The sequence below is a fragment of the Ambystoma mexicanum genome, chromosome 12 (assembly GCF_040938575.1).
Source record: "Ambystoma mexicanum isolate Mex_15411 chromosome 12, UKY_AmexF1_1, whole genome shotgun sequence".
In the NCBI taxonomy this organism is placed as follows: Eukaryota; Metazoa; Chordata; class Amphibia; order Caudata; family Ambystomatidae; genus Ambystoma; species Ambystoma mexicanum.
Genome location: NC_090936.1, coordinates 1,061,673,335 through 1,061,692,015, shown reverse-complemented (window position 1 = coordinate 1,061,692,015; position 18,681 = coordinate 1,061,673,335). Strand labels below are relative to the sequence as shown.

General features: G+C 46.7%; 1 protein-coding gene across 1 annotated transcript in view; it reads right to left on the bottom strand.

Moving 5' to 3' along the window:
- The window catches only part of LOC138513095 (uncharacterized), a 145,782-nt gene that overhangs the window by 43,163 nt on the left and 83,938 nt on the right, over window positions 1-18,681 (bottom strand). The window contains exon 2 of the mRNA XM_069627765.1: window positions 315-378. Within this exon, the coding sequence (XP_069483866.1) occupies window positions 315-378 (64 nt within the window). The remainder of the gene's footprint in view (window positions 1-314; window positions 379-18,681) is intronic.

The following is an 18,681-nucleotide window of genomic DNA, read 5'->3' as shown; positions in this document are numbered from 1 at the left end:
ACAGTACCCCACTCCCCCTTCCAGATATCTGTGTTTTTCTCTAGATGCTGTACTGTCAGCAATGGCTGAGGTGACTCTAGCTAATGCACAGCTGACAACACACCTGTTGGCCAGAGAGAGACACACACACATAGGCCTAAAGTAAAACAGATAAGCACAAAGAGAGCCAGACGGAGAGAGAAAGGGAGAGAGAGACAGAGCGCTATATGAGCATATGTTACGTCGAGTACAGCTGGTATATAATAAATGAGAAGAACGCAGATATAGAAATAGATAGGCGTAGACATGCAGCACATAAAGCCATCTGCTATTACCTGGAGAAATTGTGGGCTCAGGCTCTGGGCACTCTGCTGGTGCAGGCCAGCATTTGTGGGTGATCTGTGGAAAAGGAAACAAACACAATGCATCAATAAGGGATGCTTTAAAGGCACACTTATAGCTTTATATTGTTTACATTGAAATCATAAAAAGACACATTGTTTTCACAACTGAACCAATAAAATCTTCTGGGCCCAGTTGTGTGCAGAGTGACAAAGAACAAGAAGGTAAAAGCAAAGGAAAAGCAATACCGAATCTGGAGGTGAGGGGGTACAGCTAACATGGAATGGGCAGGTTGCAGGTGCCCAGCATTTCATAACTGCTGTCAATGTCTGAATAGCAAACAATTACAACAAAACTGTGAGTAAAAATAAATGGCATAAAAGCATTTTCTATATTCTATTCTGGTTTAGTAACATACCCGGATTTTCTGCGCTCGAAAACCCGGCCAAGATGGCCGCTCTCACGTGAGCTCCTGTGTCACCCTCTAAATATCCTGAAATAATCATCCTTTGACCAGTGAAATAGCGACGCCTGAAGGAAGACATCGATGGACTAGACACTTGGGAGCAGTGAAACTTCTTTGAGGAGCCTAAAGTGGGTTGGTCACCCTGCAATGCTGCCACGGCAATGCACAGCCTGGAAAGCAGTGCAGAGGAGGAGCTCCCTTCAACGTGAAGTGGCGGACGCTACCAAGCAGCACTGTGAGATGAGGCCACCCTCGCCCCTCTGGGTGGTAAGCGGACGGAGGGGCTGACCCATAGGGCCGCAGTCTGTGGCGGCTGCCAATGGCCAAGCAGGCTACAGGGAAGAAGGGAGGCCAGATGGAGAGCCCGGATCATCTGTCTGATTCCATACTTGCCAACCCTACCGATTCAGGCAGTAGGATATCGCTTTTTAAGCAGTCCTACTGCCTACCGATTTAGTGGCAACAAATACCGATTTTTGAAAAAAAAGAAATATTCTTTTTTTGTTTTTTTGTTTTTTCGGCCTGGCTGCTTGAGGCCCTCCAGACTGGGGCATGGAATGTGTTCAGTTTAGCAAAGACAAGGTATCTCTATGATGAAACCGTCATTCTTGACAAAAGTGGTAACAGAGTTCCACTAATCTCATAAAATGAATCTACCAGTCTTCTTTCCACCTCCTTACCCTTTGAGGCAGTGGATCCATGAGGGTGATCAAATTGTATCCATTGAGAAAGAAGTATTTTTAGACTGGGCAATCAGCTAGTTGTCAGTTATTCTGGGCCCAAAAAAGGAAAGGCCCAACAAAAAGAATGATCTTGCGCTGGGTGATTCTCTGCATCACTTTATGGTGCGCTATACCTAATATGGAAATGTAGTTTCTTTGCGTGTTGAGGAAAGACGGGAAACTGGAGAAAACAGCACAGACTGCTCCATACATAAACACTGGTGACATTGTCTTAGCTTGAGATGGAAGAGACAATATAAAAATGTTGAAGACAGAGCTGCAAGGTGCAAACTAGTGGCAGTAAAAGGTTTTCTAGGGCTGACTGCGTCAAATGGGATTCCAGAAAGAACATTACTGAAGATAAGTGCTTTTTTTTTCAAGGAGCACACGGGCATCACACACACCACAGTAATAAACAGGCAGGGTGCGGGCCCCAATACTCAAATGCAATGCAAGATTTACCTCCGGCATATAGATGAACAAAATCCAATGGCAGAACCTACATACATCCTTCTCACCATGCAGCCACAGGAGGGCAACACAAGGAAGCATACAGCCACCCTAAACACTCTGTAACAAGTCAGAGCACACACAGAGAAAGCAACTTCCTGGAATTCCCCCTCAATCACATATATGGGGATAGGACCAAAATGTCACATTCTTGAATCTCATGTAATGGGACCCTACTCGCCATGGACTATGGGGCACAAGCACTCAAACATTCCAGCATGCACTGCCACCAATTCAACAGCCAGACACTTAAACCCTAGGCCTGCCACACGTGGGAACCATCTCACTGCTTTCCATCTGGTCTGGCCATTCCCACGGACCTTCCCCATGCTTCCACCTGACAATGACACTTCCAGATAGGAAGGGAACCAAATGTCGACCTGCCCTACTGGAAACCACAAGGATACTTTTATTGCACATCTGATCATGAGCATACACAAAGCCACCAACCAGACCATGAAAATAAACAATCAACAAAATGGTATTCCTGCTGCAGCAGAACTCCGAAACCTTAACAGCAGGGTCCATCGTGTCAAAGATGAAAGGAGGGCAGGAGGCACTGAGGGGACGTGAGAAAAAACAGGGGGTGAGAAAGATGAGAGGAAGGCAGGAGGCACTGAGGGAACATGAGAAAAAACAGGCAGATGGATGAGAAAGATGAAAGGAGGGCAGGAGACACTGAAGGAACATGAGAACAACTGTTAAAAAGCCAAGCAGCGATTAAGGGAGCCCCCCAGCAACTGCCCCATGTTGCCATTTAGCTGTCTCATAACCTAACAAGGCACTGGAGGAGCCCGGAAAACTTAGAAATAAAACCGCAGCTTTAAAAACGTTGTATTTATGTTTGCGGTCGCTTCAAAAGCGACCGCAAACATAAATACAACGTTATTGTGTTTGAAAACACTGTGGTTTTTCTTTCCAAGTTTCTCAGGCTCCTCTGGCTCGGAGGAGCCTGAGAAACTCAGAAAGAAAAACCGCACCGTTTTCAAACACAACCGCGTTGTGTTTCTGCCTGCTGTGGCTATCACTTTGGGTCTCCGGTGCTCCCCTAAGGGAGCACCGGAGACCCAAAGTGAAAGCCAAGGCAGGCAGAAACGCAACGCAGTTGTGTTTACATGCCGCAGTGTTTCTGCCTACAGCTGATTTCCCATTTGGGGCTCTCAGGCTCCCCACGGGGGGCCCGAGAGCCCCAAATGGGAAATGCTAAATGCTGCAGTGTTTCTGCCTAAATCTGCGAGAGCCCCAAATGGGAAAGGGGAGCACCGGAGACCCAAAGTGAAAGCCAAGGCAGGCAGAAACACAACGCGGTTGTGTTTGAAAACGCTGCGTTTTTTCTTTCCGAGTTTCTCAGGCTACTCCGAGCTGGAGGAGCCTGAGAAACTTGGAAAGAAAAACCGCAGCGTTTTCAAACACAATAACGTTGTATTTATGTTTGCGGTCGCTTCAAAAGCGACCGCAAACATAAATACAACGTTTTTAAAGCTGCGGTTTTATTTCCTCCAGCCCGGAAAACTTAGAAAAAAAACACACCTAGTGCTTATTTTTTAAAAAAAATAAATAGCACTTACCGAGATTCAGCTGCAGCTTTCCTGCTCTGGTCTCCGGTCCCCGTCCTCCCCGTACAGCACCAATGAAGGAAAAGCCACCCAGCGGTAGCTTTTGTTTACTACAGCTGGCTGGCTTTTCCTTCATTAGTGCCGCAAAAGCAAAAGCCAGCACAGGCGGGCATCCATTTCACAAAATGGATGCGCCCATGTGCTTGCTTTTGCGAATTTTGAGCTTGAATAGCTCAACATTTTACATAGGAAGTTTTTTTTAAAAAAAGTGCTAGTATTTTTTTTTTAATGTTGCCTATCTATTTTTTAAATAAAATTTTTAGCTGGACTACCCCTTTAAGTTTATATACATACAGGTAATATACATACATGGTTATATACAGGTGAATGTGCAAACATGAGTATATCAAAAATGTACAATAGAAGTTAACAGGTAAGGCCTGAAGGCAGAAGTGCCTTAATTCTGATCAAAGAGCCATGATTTTGTTTTTAGCTTGAAGGTGTTAAATGAGTTTTCAGATCTGATGGTGACAGGGAGGTATTCCACAGCTCGGAGGCAAGGACAGGGAAGCTCATACACCCCGTTTTTTGGAGCTTGGACCTAGGAATAGAGAGGCTATGGTGCTGGGCAGTTCTTTGAGGTCGGGTGGAGGAGTGGAAGGAGTGCCGGTTGCAGAGGTAAGGGGGTCCTTGTTGGCTAGGCATTTGTGCGTGAGGGCCAGTGGTTTCAATGAAATTCTCTGCTTGACAGGTAACCAGTGTAGGTTGGTTCTAGATTCGGAGATGTGGTGCTTTCTGGGAATGTTTAAAGCTGCCCTAATGGCATTGTTCTGGGTGATTTGTAGTTTATTCAGATTCCCTTGGCTAGTCCCTAGGTAGAGGGCACTACAATAGTCAATTTTAGACATAATGAGCGTTCTGGCTAAGGTGACGCTGTTTGGAGTGGTCAGGAACGGTCTACAAGCTGCAATAAGTTTACACGTGTATGCCAAGGCTGATCTGACAGCAATGGTTTGTCGGGACAAGGAGAGGGTGACGTCAAGGTAACAACCTAATGTTTTAGTGTCTTTAGAGACTTTGATGGTATTACCATCTATGATAAATGACTGGTAGGAGGGATCTAGTTTGCCAAGACATTGCGGTGAGCCCAGGATGAGGAGCTCCGTCTTGTCGTCATTGAGACATAAATCATGTTGGGCCATCCAGGCCTGGATGACTAGATAAACGTCATTCAAGGCCTTAGTGTCAACTAAATTGTCACCAGTGATGGGGATGAGTATCTGGGAGTCGGCAGCATAGTTGGTATATGAGACACCCAGATAATCAAGTACATCAAAGAGCGGTTTAGTGAAAACGTTGTAGAGTGTGGGTGACACACAAGATCCTTGGGGAACGCCGCAGTGAATTGGAGCAGGGTCAGCGGCTGCGGATGTTGAGAAGACCCTCATGGATCTGTTACTCAGGAAGGATTTGATCCAAGCCGAGGCAGAGTCTGAGAAATGGGCAGCAGAGTGGAGGTGCCGGCAAAGGATTTGGTGATTGACCAGATCAAAAGCCGCAGAAAGGTCTAGGAGAAGAAGCATAGCTAGTTTCCCATTATCTTTTCAGGCCCTCAATTTGGGTTTTTAAATCTATCAAGGCCGTTTCTGTTCCATGTCTGGGGCGGAATCCAGATTGCCGTAGGCCGAGGAGATTATTGGATTCCAAGTGGTCTTGGATCTGTAGGTATGCCGCGCAGTCTAGAATCTTAAGCAGGAACGGGACAGTGGTTATGGGTCTGAAAGTGGTGGGTATGCTAGGGTCTAAGATTGGTTTTTTAAGCAGTGGGATCACCCATGCGTCCTTGAGGTTGTCAGGGACTGTGCCTGTTTTAAAAGAGGAGTTAATGAAGGCCGTGATAAAAGGGGCCAAGTCGTAGGCCGAGTCCTTGACGATAGAGCCAGGGCACGGGTTACCTTGGCAGTTTGAGGGTTTGATTCTCGTGATGATTTCTTCTACCTCAGCGATGGTGAGTGGGGAGAAGGCAAACGGTTTAATATTAGGAGAATCAAGAGGGGCGACCCTTGCAGGGGTGGGTGGATGGTTGTCCATCTTCAGACTGTCTTGTTTGTCTTTGATTTTAGATTGTAGAGTAGAGATTTTGTTCAAAAGGGCAGACTGAATATTGGCACACCATTTGCTGTCTTTAGTGCATGTGTCAGGGGGAGGTGGCTGGCGATTCGAGTTCTTTTAAAATTTTGAAGAGTTCTTTTGTGTTAGAGTCTGCTTGCAGGATACGGTTGTAGGTGAAGGAGGCGAGGATGAAACCGTCTTTATGCTCGTCAGAGAGGTGACTTTTCCAACGATTTTCAGCACAACGTTTAGCTTTACGGAGCACTCTAAACTGTGGTGTAAACCCGGAGTTGAGATGTGCTTGTGGTTTGGACTTTCTAAGTTTGATAGGGGCGATGGAATTTATGGCAGTGAGCATGCTGTGATTATAGGTGTCTCCCAGGGAAGTGGGGTCGGTGCAAGAGTATGAGGCAGCATTGAGCGATGGGAGTAACAGTGGGAGTAGTTTCTCCTTTGTTATGTCCCTTTTATTTCTAGTGGGGAGGGCCGGAGCAAATATAGTCGGGGCACGCGGGGCTGCTTCAATATTGAAGGTAATGATTTGGTGGTCAGACCATAAACAAGGGGTATTGGAGAGGACGTTAATATTGCAGTTGGAACTGGCTAACCAGTCTAGAGTCCTCCCTTTGGAGTAGGTGGGTTCTTGGATGTGCAGGGAGAAGCCAAGGTCAGTTAGTACGTTCTCTATGTCAGATGCAGTAGAGTCTTTGGGGTAACCAAGTCCTAGATTAAGGTCACCTAGGATGATAATTTGCGAATTAGTTTTGGTTTTGTCAAGAAGAAGGGTGGACATATCGCCAACAAAGGAGGGTGCAGGACCTGGGGGTCTGTAGATAAGGTGGAGGGTGGTGGTTTGGTTGGGCGTGAGTGGTAGTTTGACTGACAGTAGTTCGGCTGATTCAAGTTTAGAATTAGTCGACACTCTTAGACCAAGAGAATTTTTATAAATGAAGGCCACTCCACCGCCTCTGGTGTGGGCAGTGATACGATCGCATCTCGTGATGCCGTAGTCTGACGGTAAGACCAGGGCTAAGGCAGGTCCGGAAGTGGCATGTAGCCAAGTTTCAGATATGGCAATAAAGTCAAGTTTGTGGGTTGTGATGAGGTCTGCGATGTCTAGAGTGTGAGCTGGAAGGGACCTGGCATTAATAAGGGCGCCCTTGATTTGTGGTGGTTTGGCTACTGTTGTATTGGGTTTCAACGTGCTGGGATGTGAAGGTGAGCGTGGTGGTGTGTGTATAGTTTGCTTAGGGATGTTACTACAGGTGTGAGTTAGGCGGAATCTTGAACCAAGTCTCTTGTTTCTAAGCATGAGGGAGCATGGTTGGTTCTGGGTGGGTTTCCTAGCAAAGTGTTCTAGCAAGAGCACCGGGTTATTAAGGTACTGATTGGTACAGCTGCTGCTGTAATACTGTTTGAGGGTGTTAGCCTCGGGGTAGGCCATTGTGGGGTCCAAGCTGGGCAGTAGCTGGTAGTAGGGGCTGAGATATTGTAACGCTCACCTGACTCCCACGGAGGCGCTGGTCTAGTCTGGGTTGCTGTGGCCTCTTCCAGCGTGATGCGCAGAACTCGGAACACTGACTGAACAGGACCCTCAAATCTTGCTTGTCTGGCCCGTAGGAATATCCTTCTGCAGATGAGAAAGGGGATTAACAGTCTGCAGAATAGTGTGCTTGCTCCCCCTTTCCCCCCTTCGTTCTTCTCTAACTTCCTCCGAAATCCCCGGTTGAAGCTCACCTTATGGTTTGAAAGGATGAACTCTCCATCCTGCTTCTGGTGCAGGGGTGCGTGTTAGTCCAGTTACTTCCCTGGTTTTCAGAATGGCGCTGGCAAAATCCACTTGACTTTTCCGAGCGGAACGCCGTAAGTATGAAGATTACAAAAGTTCAAGTGTTGAGCCTCCTTTTCTGTTGCCTTCCTAACCTGTGATCTGTCCTTTATTTCAGGTGCAGAATGAAGGCGATGCGTTGAGGGATTGAATTGCCGATGGTAAACTCAGGTGAGTTAGCGATGGAGGCGATCCCTCTTAATGTCTTTATATTCCTCCAGTAATGTCTTTTGTCCTTTCCCCATAGGGGCCGGGGTGCGGTACCTGCCAACGAAGCGGCGCCGACCGTGAAATGAGGAATAGTCCACCAACAGAAGACCGGTAAGTGTTATGGCGGAAAATTAGGCTTTCCTCATATGTTCCTTCTGCTCACCTTTTGTCTCTTCTTCTCTCCCCTAGGCGCAGAGATGTGGCGACCGGTGCAGACAGTCGCGGTGGAGCCAGAAGAACTCCCGAGGACAGGTGAGTGAAGCGCGGCGCTGCAGCGAGCAAAGCGGTGCTTTTAAATGAAAGTCTTTTCTCAGGAACAGGAACGCTGGCGTGAAGGTTCCGGATGCAGGTAAGAAGTTTGATAAAATTCTTGGTTTTCACCTTTCTCTTCTCTTCTTTCCTTACAGGTGTTCCAGGATCGAGGCGGGCGTGGCTGGAGACCAGATGCAGGAGCAGACACGGTGAGCGTTCAGCTGCTTGGATGCAGAACAACGCGAAGCGTGAGCTACTGTCTGGGCGTGGCTTAAATAGCCCCCAAAGTAGTTCCAGGTAAGAATCCTTCCCTGGCCACGCCCAAATGGCAAAATAGTCCCAATGAAAAAATAGTCCCTTTCAGGTCTCAGGGAGGCCTGAATCTTGCAGCATGGTCTGCATCAGGTAAGTGCACAAAACACCTTCCAAAAATGAGCCTGGCGCCTATGGCGCCAGGACTGATGTCCAACATGAGCCTGGCGCCAACGGCCCCAGGACAGAATCCAAAGAGCCCCTATAAGGGGCCGCTGGGCTTTTACCCGGGGGCATGATGCCTGCTCCCGGGGGTGCTGGGCCTGGCGCTCCGGGGGTAGGCATCATGACAGATATGTGGCGGGTGTATCTGGTAGGGAGTGGAGTCTGTCCATGGAAGACAGAGGTTGGCTGTGACATCAGGAGCACAGTTGTGGTGGGATATCCAATCAATGGTGCGGCCCCTTGGTGTGAGCGGGGTTGGTGATGGGGTGTGAGAAGCCTAGTGTTTCATATTCGTTGGTCACATTTTTGGCTGGGGTGTCTTTTGGGTCGTGGAGCCCTAGGTTTAGATCGCCTGCTAGGATGACCTTGGAGGATGTTTTAAGGTTTTCTGAGACAAGGTGCGTGATGGAGGAGTGGAAGTTAGCTAGGGGGCCAGGTGGGCGATAGACAATGTGAAACGTAATGGTGCAGTTGTGTGATGTGGTAATTTTAAGGGAAAGGAGATCATAGTCGCAGGAGTTTGAGTGGTCAACTTTTCAGATGGCAATGGAATCTTTGGCTATGAGCGCAACTCTGTCTCCATTAGTGAGAGGGCGGTCCTGGCGGAATATGGTGTAGCCCAAGGGGGTGCTAATGCCAGAGCTGGGCCAGATGCTTCCTGAAGCCAGGTCTCAGTCACAGCACCTAAGTCTAGGTCATGAGTAATGATCAAATCATGTAGGTCTGCTGCATGGGCGGGGATAGATCGAGCGTTGATGAGTGCGCAATTTAGGAGTGTTTACGTGGCAGCATGACTGGCAGTTGTAGTAGCAGTTTCCTGCTTGTGGGTCGTTGGAATGGTAGGCCTGTTCAACGTTGAGAGCTCTGGAGATGGTGTGGTGACTTGACGCTTGAGTGTGCTCTGGTGGTGTGGATTAAATGTGTGGGGGACTTTTGCTTTGTAGCTCATATCCCTGGAGCAAAGCCTAAGGTTGCGGCAGGAAGTGGTCATTGGTTGTGTTATGAATGGGTGTGCGAGGGTTTATGTTTGAAGGTGCCTATTGCGGTGAGCAAGGTCGGGGATGGCTACCTTCGGGGAGCACATGGTACTCAGAGCACCTGACAAAGGCTCAGGACAAATTAGAGTGGGCATCAATTTAAAAATGCATTCCATACGCTAGGAGCAATAATCAAAGATATACATAGGCAATGTTCATTAAGCATTTACTGCACTGTGGGGCCAGTATTCTGTAGCAGTATTCAGTCGGTTATCATACAGACATAGGAGCATTACAGGGTGCACAATCAAATTTTGCTAACACATAGGCAGGTTGCGCAATCAATTTTGCTAACACATAGGCCTGGTGCGCAATCAGTTTTGCTATTAAATAGGCAGGGTGCGCAATCAATTAATGCTAACCCATGGGCAGGGTGCGCAATCAGTTTTGCTAGCACATAGGCAGGGTGCACAGTCAATTAACGGCAAGACATGGGCAGGGTGCACAATCAATTTTTGCTAACACATAGTCAGGGTGCGTAATCAATTAATGCTAACACATGGGCAGGATGCGCTATCAACTTTTGCTAACACATAGGCAGGGTGCGCAATCAATTTTTGCTAACACTTAGGCAGGGCGCGCAATCAAATTTGCTAACATATAGATCATCCCAAACCCAAATACGAAAGCCATTATCTCATGTGACACCTCTTTCTCTTCCAACTAACCCTATAGGATAATTTGACATTCCACCCCCCCCCTATTCCGACACAAACACCTTTACACACCCAAGACAACCGACTAATGTAAACTCTGTCTATTTGACATGTCCCAACCCCGGCGTCAGGCAAAGTCAGGCAATTAACCTGAATCACACGCACCTGACAGCCCTTTCCTTTCCCCCCAGGGATAAAAGGTGGAGTAAGAGAGCACAGTACGGGCAAGGCGAGCACGGCAGGCAGCACAACGAGACAGCTTAGCAGGCATGGCAGTTCAAGAAAAGGAGAAAGGCAGCAGGAATCGAGAGAAGTTACCTTGCCCTTTTCGTCCTAGGCCTGCGGAAACCTTTGTGGAAAAGAGCCTAAGACTGAGAACAAGAGCACAGGTGTCTTGCAGCAGATGTCAATGGTACACAGGGCAAACGTATGCCGATAAGGAGAAGCGAGGGAAGCTCCCGTGCCTGTGGTACCGGCCTTGACTCCAGAAAAACCAAAAGGCCAAGTGGCTCATCACAGCAGGTGAGTCGAGGGGAGAATCGATAAGAACCGGGCTCTGATGAGGGAGCGCATTTTTTATTTTTTTTATTTAGTGTGACATAGTTTACAGAAGAAACTTTATACACATATACACACATAGAAAAATCAATAAATTTAGCAAAATAGTACGATGCAATTCCAATTCCAATAATAAAACACAGTATAAAAACAATGTCACATTTTTTCGTTCTAATCTCTAAAAGCATGATCATTCTTTAAACAGAGACATTTCATATACAGTGTCAACCAATTAAAAAAAAATGTTCACGTTAATTAACAGTCTATCATTCATTAGGATTCACTAGTATGTGCCACCACAGAGTCTCCCAGTTTAGCAAAGGACGTGTACGAAAATACTGTTTAAACGTTTCATCGCAATAGCCAGATAATGCTGGACATTCCACAACAAGGTGTTTCAGGAATTCACACTCGACATTACAGCATCGACATATGTGGGCAGACGCGGGAGCTGAAGTCTGTGCACCCAGTACATCACAAGTGGTGATTAAGTTTAACTTTAGGTGAAACCAGAAATTTCCGATGTCTCTAGATGCATGTTTTCTGTTAAATAAACCTTTAAAAAAAGTTTTTATAACATTGGCTTTACATTGTGTTCGATTTCCCTCAGATTATCTTTAGTTGCTTCAAGGAAGAACTTTTAGGATATCTTTTGATACCATGATCATTAACCATGTTAAATTAAGACTATATTCTATAGTCTACTAGCTCAGTGCTTTACAGCTTTTGTATTTTCTTGTTTAATTATCTAGATGCATGTTCTGTCATGTACTTTTGGGGGCAGTTTAACGGTTTGATGTCCAAAGAAAAATGATACAAAATCTTGTAAGTGGCCAATTTTTCCCTATTAGTAATCCAGACATTTACAAAAAGTGATTTTTTTGCCTGGATTATATTCCAGTTTGTCCAAAAGGATTGTCCGATTTGAAGCCGCAGTCATTACGTTGTTCACCCAATCCTTTAGCACAACGCAATAATCCTTGGTGTGTGCTCAATTCAAATGGACAAATAAAGTTGACGCCGGAGAGAACAAAACAGATCTTAGAACTAGGATTCTCTTCCAGAATATCCTGGCAGCCCAGAAGAGGGGGGCTCAGGAGTGAAGCCATCACCCTACATGAACAGTGGCTGAAAAGTAAGAAGGGTCAGCGCCCAGAAGAGGGGGACCCAGGGGTGAAGCCAGCACCCTACGTGAAACTATGGTAACCAATTGAGAAGGGTCAGCGCCCAGAAGAAGGGGAGCCAGGGGTGAAGCCATCACCCAGCGAACATTAGAAACAAACTTTCATTTGTTAAGGGAACTTTTGTTTTTGTTAGCTGAACATGCCAGGCCCTCGAAGGAAAGAGACTTCCAAGTGAAACGAGACTTGGCCATCAACGGTACTGAGAACTGCCATTATAACTGTCGTCTCGTGCTAGAGAAGCCCAAGACTGTACTATGATCGAAGCTCCCATCTTACCCCGTGCACAAAACGTGTGGAAGGGAGACCCAGACTACCGCATTCTGACATATTATTTGAGAACACTTCCTTCTTTTCTTGAGAACTATCCTACAACCTTTCTTGTATTAGTTGTAAGGTTTGGCAATAGGTTTCTTAGTATAGGCCCTTTTATTTGACACACCGCCACTAGGACTGCCTTATTATTATTTGATGGTTGACGCTTCCTCCCAACTTAGATTTAGGTTTAGAATAGGCGTTTTTCCAACCTGCATACTGAATTCATTGTTCAATAAACACCCTTGATCTGTGATCACTTGTGTCTGTCTTACTTGTTGCAACCATGAGTTCTTCACAGTAATATGTTCCTCTCCTTGGTCTCTCTGTTTGTGTACATGCGACCTGCTGCTAGAGTACTAGTTAACGGTTGCCTCTCAGGACAATTCTCCATGGGAAGAGGCACAAAGCACGGTTTCTCCCTAACTGACCATTGAGCCACTGGCGAATTGTATCAGGGAGCGTCACATACACCATGGGATTAAGTTACACTTGCATAGGCAAATCATTTCACTTTATGCTGACAATATGACTCTATTAAACATCCAAGGGACAACTTGGAACCGGTGATGCATGACATTCTAGGTTCGGCAGATACTCCGGCCGCCTTTGGATCAACACTGCAAAATCAGTCCTATTCTCCTTCACTGACCAAACCACGGCTTGGGATTTCAATGGCACCCTATCCGAATGAAATACTTTGGAGTGGAGATAGCTAGAAACCCCAAAGTGTTGTGGCAAGAGAACTATGTAAGAAGTCAGATGTCCCACCCTGAGGTGGAGAAGCTATAACGGCCTGTCAATCCTTAGATTGGTCATTCTGAAGGGCCCTCCTAGAAGGGCGGGAGTAGCATATCTGGTCACTTGTACCTGTTCAGCTTAGGCTAAGATTGCGAATACAATGGGTGAGGCTCCTCTTTATTCCCCATCTCTACCCATCGTTCATATACCGGGACTCCTCCTAACCAGGAAAAAATCTATACCAGCTACATGGAGAGGCTAGGTCTATCCAAATTGTCTGACTTGTTCCCTGCTGGTCAATTTGTGTCCTTGGATAGATTTAAGGAGTTGGGGGCTACTTCTGCTTTAAACATTTTGCTCTATTTTCGGGTGCGTCACACAATAAAGGAGCTCTTCAACTCTTCCGAATCAGCCACAGACCACACATCTGTTGCATGAGGTCATTGAAGCAAGGGACGAGAGTTTGCTGACCTCCTACTTGTACGCTAAGTTTCAGAAGAAATCCATGAGGTGGTCAGAGGCAGCACACAGATTGAAGGAGGGAACACTACAGCAGACTATACCAGAAAAAACATGGAAGTACTGTTGTGCACAGACCCAAGATGTCTACATCACTAGCCGATTTAAATTTCTACATTTTAAATACCTACTTCAGAAATAATACACACCCGCATCACTTCATATGTATTACCCGGATGTACTGGATGCATGCACAAGATGTGGCTTTGCCCCGACCACCTTCTTGCTCCTGGCTTGGGAATGTAATTTAATAGCGAGGGTTTGGTCTGAGGTCTTACAGAAATTCAGTGAGATAATTGTTGAGCCTATTGAATCTCTCCTATAGTTGCACTTCTATGCTACACAAGGGACATTCCATGATATAAGAGGCATTTGTGAGGGTTGCTATTTGTGCTGGCTAAGCGCTGTGTCCCAAAGGTGTGGGGGAGGGGCCCTCCGCCTTCTGTACAAGCATGGATGTGGGATATTGTCTATTGTCATGACATGGAGGAGGAATACAGGAACTTATTTTATTTATTTATTTTATTTATTTTATTGGGCATTTGTAAGGCGTTTATACATCAAGAAATGTGTTTCAAAGCACCCACCGGCAAAGAGAAGAGCACAAGGAAACAGAATAAGACAAAGGAATAAAATAACAACGATGAGCAAAAGACAGAAGCAGTCCAGGTCTTGTGAGCAATGAGAACGTGCAAGTGCAGAGAGAGAGAAGGGACAGTTGAAGCAGGTAAGTGCTAGGGGGTCTGCAGAGGGGGAAGTGCCAGAGAGACAATTTCAGGGCAACAGGTAAGTACCAGGCAGCGACCACTTGGTAGAGGAGGGGTCACCTGCAAATACAGTAAGTGCAGGCCTGTGATACAACACAGGCCAGAGGGTGCCCAAAGGCAAGTGCAGGGGGAGGGCGGATGCTGCAAGCGATTGGGCAGAAGGACAGGACCCAGAAGGGCACAAAATGGCCCAGGCCACCAATCTCAGTGACTGTGGGGTTTAGCACAGGAGGGAGAGGGGGAAGGAGAAGGGAAAATCTTGAGGAGCTTGCAGAACCTGGGGAGATCCGCCTGAAGATGGAGATTAAGGGGGAGACTGTTCCAGAGGAGGGAGCCAGCTGAGGAAAGAGAACGGCCATCTGCTCGCTGCTTAGAGAAGCACTTGACAAGCAGAAAGTTGGAGCCGGAGGATCAGAGAGATCTGGCGGGAGAGTATTTGTTGAGAGCCAGTGGAGAGATTGTAGGGCTGGAGAGATACGGCACCAGGGCATAAGTCCAAGGATAAGTCTTGTAGCCCTATTCTGGATTAGCTGGAGGGGGCAAAGAGAACAAGAAGGAAGATTAAGGAAGGGGATGTTGCAGTAGTCCAGCCTAGAGAGTAGCAGAGCTCTAGAGACATTGAGCCTCTGGGGAAAAGAGAGGAAAGGGTGCATATCTCTAAGGAGGTAGAGTTGGAAATGGGACTTCTTGGAAAGGTCTAGGATGTGTGAAAAGAAAGAGAGAGTGATTCCAAGGTTTCTGGCCTCAGAGAGGGGAGAGCCCATAGAGGGTGGCCAGAGTGAAGGCAGGAAAGAAGGAACGGGAGTCCCGATAGGAAAGATCTCCATCTTGCTGGCATTGAGACAGAAATAATTGGAGGCGCACCAAGACTAGATAGCAGACAGGCCATCAGGAACGATAGAGGAAGTAGACAGAGGTTCAGAGGGAAGCTTGAAAAAGAGTTGGGTGTCATCTGCATAACACTGGAAGTGCCAGGAGAAAGTGGAGATAAGGGGAGCAAGCGGGCAAGATAGATGTTAAAGAACCAGGGCAAAAGGATAGAGCCGTGGGGAATGCCACAAGTGGAGATAGACTTGGGAGAGGAGAAAGAGCCCAGGATAACCTGCGAGTGGCGGTCGGTGAGGAAGGAGGTCAGCCAGTTCAGTGCCCGCTCCGAGATACCAAGGGTATCATGGAGCCGCTTCATGAGGATGGAATGGTTGACAGTATCGAAAGCACTTAGGGCTGGTCTCTTCCCGACCCAGGGATATATGGTGCACTTATCAAAACTACTTCATAAATAGACCCCGGGTATGAACACTGGCCAGGAACTTTCCATTGTCTCACCTGGTGGAACCCAGTGACTGAATTCAAATGGTTGGTGCTGAAGAGGTATGAGGAGAGGGTGGTTGGGCAGTTTGTGTCTTGCTGATTATTGTGATAATTTGGGATTGTTCCCCTCTGTTCCTTCTTTGATCCTCTCCTTGGCATATTAAAACTCCCTGATTGTGGGGCAAACGTTGTCTGTAATAATGATTGGACATGATGTTGCTGGACTGTCGATGTTATGTTAAAGGTTTCTTATACGGCGCACTATCACCACCTACATGGTCCTCTGGTGCTCTGGTGGTTCTGTAAGGCAAGATGGTGAGAGGTGTGGTGGATGTTAGTGGGAATGAGCAGGAGAAAAGAGAAAGAGAGCTGTCATGTGCTGTTGGCAGCTTCAGTTTGGTTTACACTGTTCGCTGACCTTAGGGGTGATTTTCAGTTGGTAGCTGTCATATGCTGTTGTGCAAGGCTATGTGTGGTTTGGTTTGTTGTTGCAGTGTAGTGAAGTGCTTGCAGTTTATTGTGCTGTATAGATATGGTTGTGTTTGGTTCAGAGTTTGAGAGGTGTATGAAGAGGGGTGAGTTTCTTTGTACGGTTGGCAAGTGGCATCTAGATGTGGCGCTTGCTAATCTCTTACAATTCTATCTAGATGTGAGGCTTGCTAATCTCTGACAATTTTATCTATATGTGATGCATGCTAACCTCCACAATTCTATCTTGATGTGATGCATGCTAATCTCCATAATTCTACCTAGATATATTACCTGTTTGTCTCCATAGTTCTATCTAAATATGACGCATGCTAATCTCCACAAATCTACTTAGATGTGACCCATGTAGATCTACACTATTCTACCTAGATGTGATGCTCGTTTGTCTCCACAATTCTATAAAAATGTGATGCATGCTAATCCCCACAATTCTACCTGGATGTGACGCACATTGATCTACACAATTCTATCTAGATGTGATGCATGCTAATCTCCACAATTACATCTAGATGTTACACATGCTAATCTCCACAATTCTACCTAGATGGGACGCATGCTAATCTCAACAATTTTATCTAGATGTGACGCTTGCTAATCTCCACAATTCTATATAGATGTGATGCATGTTGATCCCCACAATTGTACCTACATATGACGCATGCTAATCTCCAGAGTTTTATATAGATGTGACACATGCTAATTTCCATAATTGTACCTAGATGTGATGCATGCTAATCTCCACAATTCTACCTAGATGGGACACATATTAATCTCCACAAATCTATCTTGATGAATGCTAATCTCCACAATTCTACCAAGATGTGATGCATTTTAATCGCCCCAATTCTGCCTAGATGTGACACATGTTAATCTCCACAAATCTATCTAAATATGACGCATGCTAATCTCCATAATTCTACCAAGATGTGACGCATGTTAATCGCCTCAATTCTACCTAGACATGACGCATGTTAATCTCCACAAATCTATCTAAAGGTGACACATGCTAATCTCCACATTTCTACCTAGATATGATGCATGTTAATCCCCACAATTCTATCTAGATGTGACGCATGCTAATCACCACAATTTTATCTAGATGTGACGCTTGCTAATCTACATCAGTGGTCCTCAAACTTGTTAGGACTGGGCCCCCCCCCTGAGCAAAATGTGGGCAGGCCAGCCCCCCCCAAAAATGCAACATGGACAGTAAATCCATATGGCTATGAACTATTGCGTGCTGTCACCGGACCCTACTCCCAGTATAGTCCTTGGGCTCCGCCACCTGCTCCCATCACAGTCTCTGGGCTCCTTCATCCCACTCTTACCCAGTCCCTGGGCTCTCCCCACCCCACCACAGACCATGGGCTCTCCCCACTCTGCTCCCACCACTATCCCATGGCTCCTGCCCGGCCTGCTCCCACCACAGTCCTTGGGCTCCACCACCCTTCTCCTAGCATACTCCCAGGGCCAGTGGTGGCTGGTGAATTTTTTAAGTGGAGGGGCATACATATTTCCCCAGATATGCCACAGCGGCCGAGCGTAGCAAGGGAGCCTGAACCAATCAAGGGAGGTTTACCCCCCGGGGAATTCTTTTTAAAGCAGTGGGTTAAAATGTTGCATTTTACAGCATACTTTAAAAACAATTGTGTAAAAAGCCAAACAGTTTACAATTGGCGCTAGGGGGACCAGGGGCAGGCATGATATTTTTTACTGGACATCTATGATAGATGTCCAGTAAATAAATACCATATCTGTCCCTCGTGGCTTTACAGCGCCTCAGAAGGAGACCAGATTTTGGCAGGGTGGGGTAGGGCGATTGTGCAACAAAGGCATTTTTAAAATGCCTTTGTTGTGCAACCCCCCACCCACTTGCCAAAATCAGCTCCACAGATCAACACAAACACACACACACAACAATCACTATCATTCACACGAGCACTCATCACCATACACTCACTTACAACAGGAATCGGAAAGCAAGAGTTTCCTAGTTCTTGCACATGCATGCGCAGGGACCTGCAAATTCACAGGAGCCTGTGCATGGGTGCTGAAACGTGTGGGTGCTGGAACACCCCTCTCCAGGCTGCTCTGCTCGTATGTGTGAGGATTTGGAAGAGCTCACCCTCGCACATACAGACATGCAGTTCCCCAGCCAGCATTTCCAATGAGTTATACAAGGCTGCTGATGTCCAGCTTTGCATTGCTCAGTGAGCATGTGCGGCGGGGAAATGAACTGTCAATGGGAAACATTGTTCAGCCAGCGCAGGAGCACTCCCTCAGCTGGAGAAAACAGCTGAGGGAGTGCTCAGTGTTGCACTGGGCTGGCTCCTCAGCTCCTCCATAACGGATGAGGGGACCACTGGGTCGATGCCCCCTCGCCCATTATGGATGAGCCACCAGGCTTAGACTGGCCTACAGGGCAATAGGGCAACGCCCAAACCAAAAATGCAAAATGCTAGTGTGGGCCAGATTTTTTGGGTCAAAATGGGCCACTTTTGTGTCCAATGTGGACCAGTTTGATGAGTTACTTCACTATGCAGCTAGTAGTTTTGAGCATCTTTAAATATCACAATTTGCTTACACTTTAGCAAAAACACCCCCTTGGGTACTAGTCAAATAGTCTGTCACTAAAGGATTGCATTGCCATTTG